General features: G+C 35.7%; 1 protein-coding gene across 1 annotated transcript; it reads left to right on the forward strand.

The window, feature by feature from the left end:
* The first annotated feature begins 327 nt into the window (after positions 1-327).
* On the forward strand, positions 328-1,262 carry LOC143672998 (olfactory receptor 5M5-like). The gene is given in 2 exon segments (XM_077147389.1): positions 328-748; positions 751-1,262. Coding segments are annotated over 2 exon segments (933 nt in total).
* The last annotated feature ends 2,155 nt before the right edge of the window (positions 1,263-3,417 follow it).

The following is a 3,417-nucleotide window of genomic DNA, read 5'->3' on the forward strand; positions in this document are numbered from 1 at the left end:
AATATTTTCATCCATTTGTAAAAGGGAATTGTAAAGGGACAAATATCACAACGATTTCCAGAAATTGTGCTATTGAAATGAAAAGGAAGACTGCCTTTATATATAAGGACCTTTATATAAATTTAGACATTTAGCATATAAATCACATGCTTAAGAGTTCTCTCTCTCTCACATATAATTACGTGATTTGACTGAAGAGGAAGGAGTATCAGATGGCCTGATGGGGTAATGGATAAATGATGGCCTGATGGGGTAATGGATAAATGACAACACACCAATAATTTGTAATTCCTTTCTGCAGACTTCAATAGAAGCCAAGAAAATACAATGTTAATGAAAAATTACACACCTGTGACTGAGTTTATTCTCCTGGGACTGACAGATCAAGCTGATTTGCAACCTCTCCTTTTTGTGGTATTCCTACTGATCTATCTCATCACAGTAATTGGCAACATGACCATGATTTTGTTAATCAGAAATGACTCAAAACTTGACACCCCAATGTATTTCTTCCTCAGTCACCTGTCCTTTGTAGATGTCTGTTATTCCACCACTGTCACTCCTCAGATGCTAGTTAATTTCTTATCCAAGAGAAAAACCATTTCCTTCATTGGTTGTTTTATACAATTCCACTTTTTCATTGCCCTGGTGATCACAGATTATTATATGTTGACGGTCATGGCTTATGACCGCTACCTGGCCATCTGCAAGCCTTTGTTATATGGGAGTAAGATGTCCAAACACCTGCTCTCTTGGTCACTGTTCCCTATATTTATGGCTTTGCAAATGGTCTTGGCCAGACCATCCTGATGCTGCGTCTGTCCTTTTGTGGACCCAATGAGATCAACCACTTTTACTGTGCAGACCCACCTCTCTTAGTCCTCGCCTGCTCAGACACCTATGTTAATGAAACTACCATGTTTGTTGGTGCTGGGTTCAACCTCACCTGTTCTCTCACCATGATCCTCATCTCTTATATTTTCATCTTCACAGCCATTCTGGGCATCCACTCAACTGAGGGGAGGCACAAAGCCTTCTCCACCTGTGGGCCCCATCTGATGTCTGTCACCATCTTTTATGGAACTCTGCTGTGCATGTATTTGAGGCCCCCTTCTGAGACATCTGTACAACAGGGGAAAATTGTTGCTGTCTTTTATATCTTTGTGAGCCCTATGTTAAATCCTTTCATCTATAGCCTGAGGAACAAAGACGTCAAAAGAGCACTAAGGGAAGTTTTTCAAAAGAAATTGTTTGCTAAATAAGCATTTTCTTTAATGAAGTTACACAATACATCTTCATTAACTGTTCTGTTAGTGAGTACCTTAAATTATGAATCACTCTGTCTTTGAGTAATTTTTGTTTTTCTTACTTCACTTGTGGAAGTTGGAACAATGTATCAAGTTATTTGGTAGAGTATACAGTGTCCTCTCAATGAATTAAAACATACACACACAGGGACACACGCACACACTCAGAAATTCAAGATAAACCAAAAGTCCGATTTGCTCTATAAAACCAGGAAACAACAGATGGTTCCATCTTTAGTGGTCATACTTGTGCAAAGGTATGTAAGACAGAATTATGTCATGCTAAGGCAAAGTCAACTTATCACATTTTATACTGCTTAATTTCCATGCTATTTTTCAGATATCCTCCATCCACAGGAAGTGCATTTTTATTCTTTTATAGAGATTATATACCAGAGAAAATCTTTTTGGTATGTCTCAGTTTATTTCTCTAAGAAAATCTTTGGAATGATCTTTCCAGTAAAATGGATCTCATAAACCTTTTGTTAGCCATTTTATTGAGATTATTCTATACAAAACCTCCATCCAAAGTATGTATTCAATGGGCCACAAGGTCATCAAATAGCTGTGCATTCCTCATTGCAACCTATTTTAGAACATTCTCATTACTCAAAAACAAAAAACCCTTGCCCTCTATCCTTCCCTATTGACCTTTAGCATTAGTATGTTGGATATTATTATTGATAATAGATTGTTAAAATAGTAATGTTAACTTCAGTCCACAGTTTGCAATAGTTACCTTATTCCCATAAACCATTCTATCATTAACTCCTTGTAATAGTGGCATGCATTTGTTCTAGTTCATGAAAGAGCATTTTTATTTTTCACTATGAATCACAGTCATCATCCATCACAGAGTTCAGTGTGGTACACAGATCCTCCTAGTGACATACACGGTACTAAACTTACCCTTTCAACCACAATATCATACATAATTCAGTGCTGTTAATTACACCGATTGTGCTGTCCTAGGATGGCCTCTGTCCATTTCCAAATATTTAAATCCAATGTAGTTAAAAATTCTTCACACATTAAGCACCTGGTTCCCATTCTCTATCCCGGTCTATCTCCTGGAAATGTATATTCTAGATTTTAACTCTATGAGTTTACCTATTATAATTAAGTTTTCTTAGTGAGATCATAAAATATTTTTCCTTTTGTGTGTCTGACTTATTTCAGTCAACATAATTTCCTATAGGTTTATCCATGTTGTTTCATGTTTCATTCTTTCTGACTGCTAAATAATATTTCATCATATGCATATACCACATTTTGTTTATCCATTGTTCAGTTCATAGGGTTATTTCCATCCTTTGGCAATTATGAATAATGTCACTGCAAAACTGTTCTGCCAATGTCTGTTTTCATACAAGCTTTCAGTTCTTCTGCGTCTGTACCTCATAGCAGAATTGATGGATCATATGGCAGTTCTACTGATAGTTTTCTGAGGAAGCACCAAGCTGTCTTCCATAGCAGCTGCAACATTCTACATTCCTTCCAGCAATGAATAAGTGTTTCTATTTTTCCACATCCTCTCCAACACTTGTAGTTTCCTGTGTGTTTATAGAAACCATTTTAATAGGTATGAAATGATATTTTGTGGCTTTGATTTTCATATCCGTAATAAGTAGTGAAGTTGAGCATCTTCCTGTTGCTTTTAATTGTTGGTATTTCCTCTTTGAAAAAAATGTCTGTTCATGTCTTTTGCCCATTTTTAAATTTGGTTATTTGTCTTTTTATTGTTGAGCTATAGGATTTCTTTATATATTCTGGTATTAAGCCCCTTGTCAGATATGTGGTTTCCAAATATTTTCTACTAAGGAGTAGACCCCCTCTTCACCTATGACAGTCCTTTGAAACACAAATATAGTCAATTTTGAGGAGGTCTTATTTATTCATTTTTTCTTTCATTTCCTGAGTTTTAGGAGCAAAGTATAAGAATTCTCTGCCTTTCATGATATGTTTTATATGCTTCCCTACATCTTTTGCTAAAGTTTTAATGTTAGTGTTTCTTAAATTTAGGTTTTTACTTCATTTTATTTAATTTTTGTATGGTTGTAAGTGAGATAAGTATCCCGTTTCACTCTTTTGGATATGGGTTTCCAATTCT

Source organism: Tamandua tetradactyla (assembly GCF_023851605.1).
Source record: "Tamandua tetradactyla isolate mTamTet1 chromosome 22 unlocalized genomic scaffold, mTamTet1.pri SUPER_22_unloc_3, whole genome shotgun sequence".
Classification (NCBI taxonomy): Eukaryota; Metazoa; Chordata; class Mammalia; order Pilosa; family Myrmecophagidae; genus Tamandua; species Tamandua tetradactyla.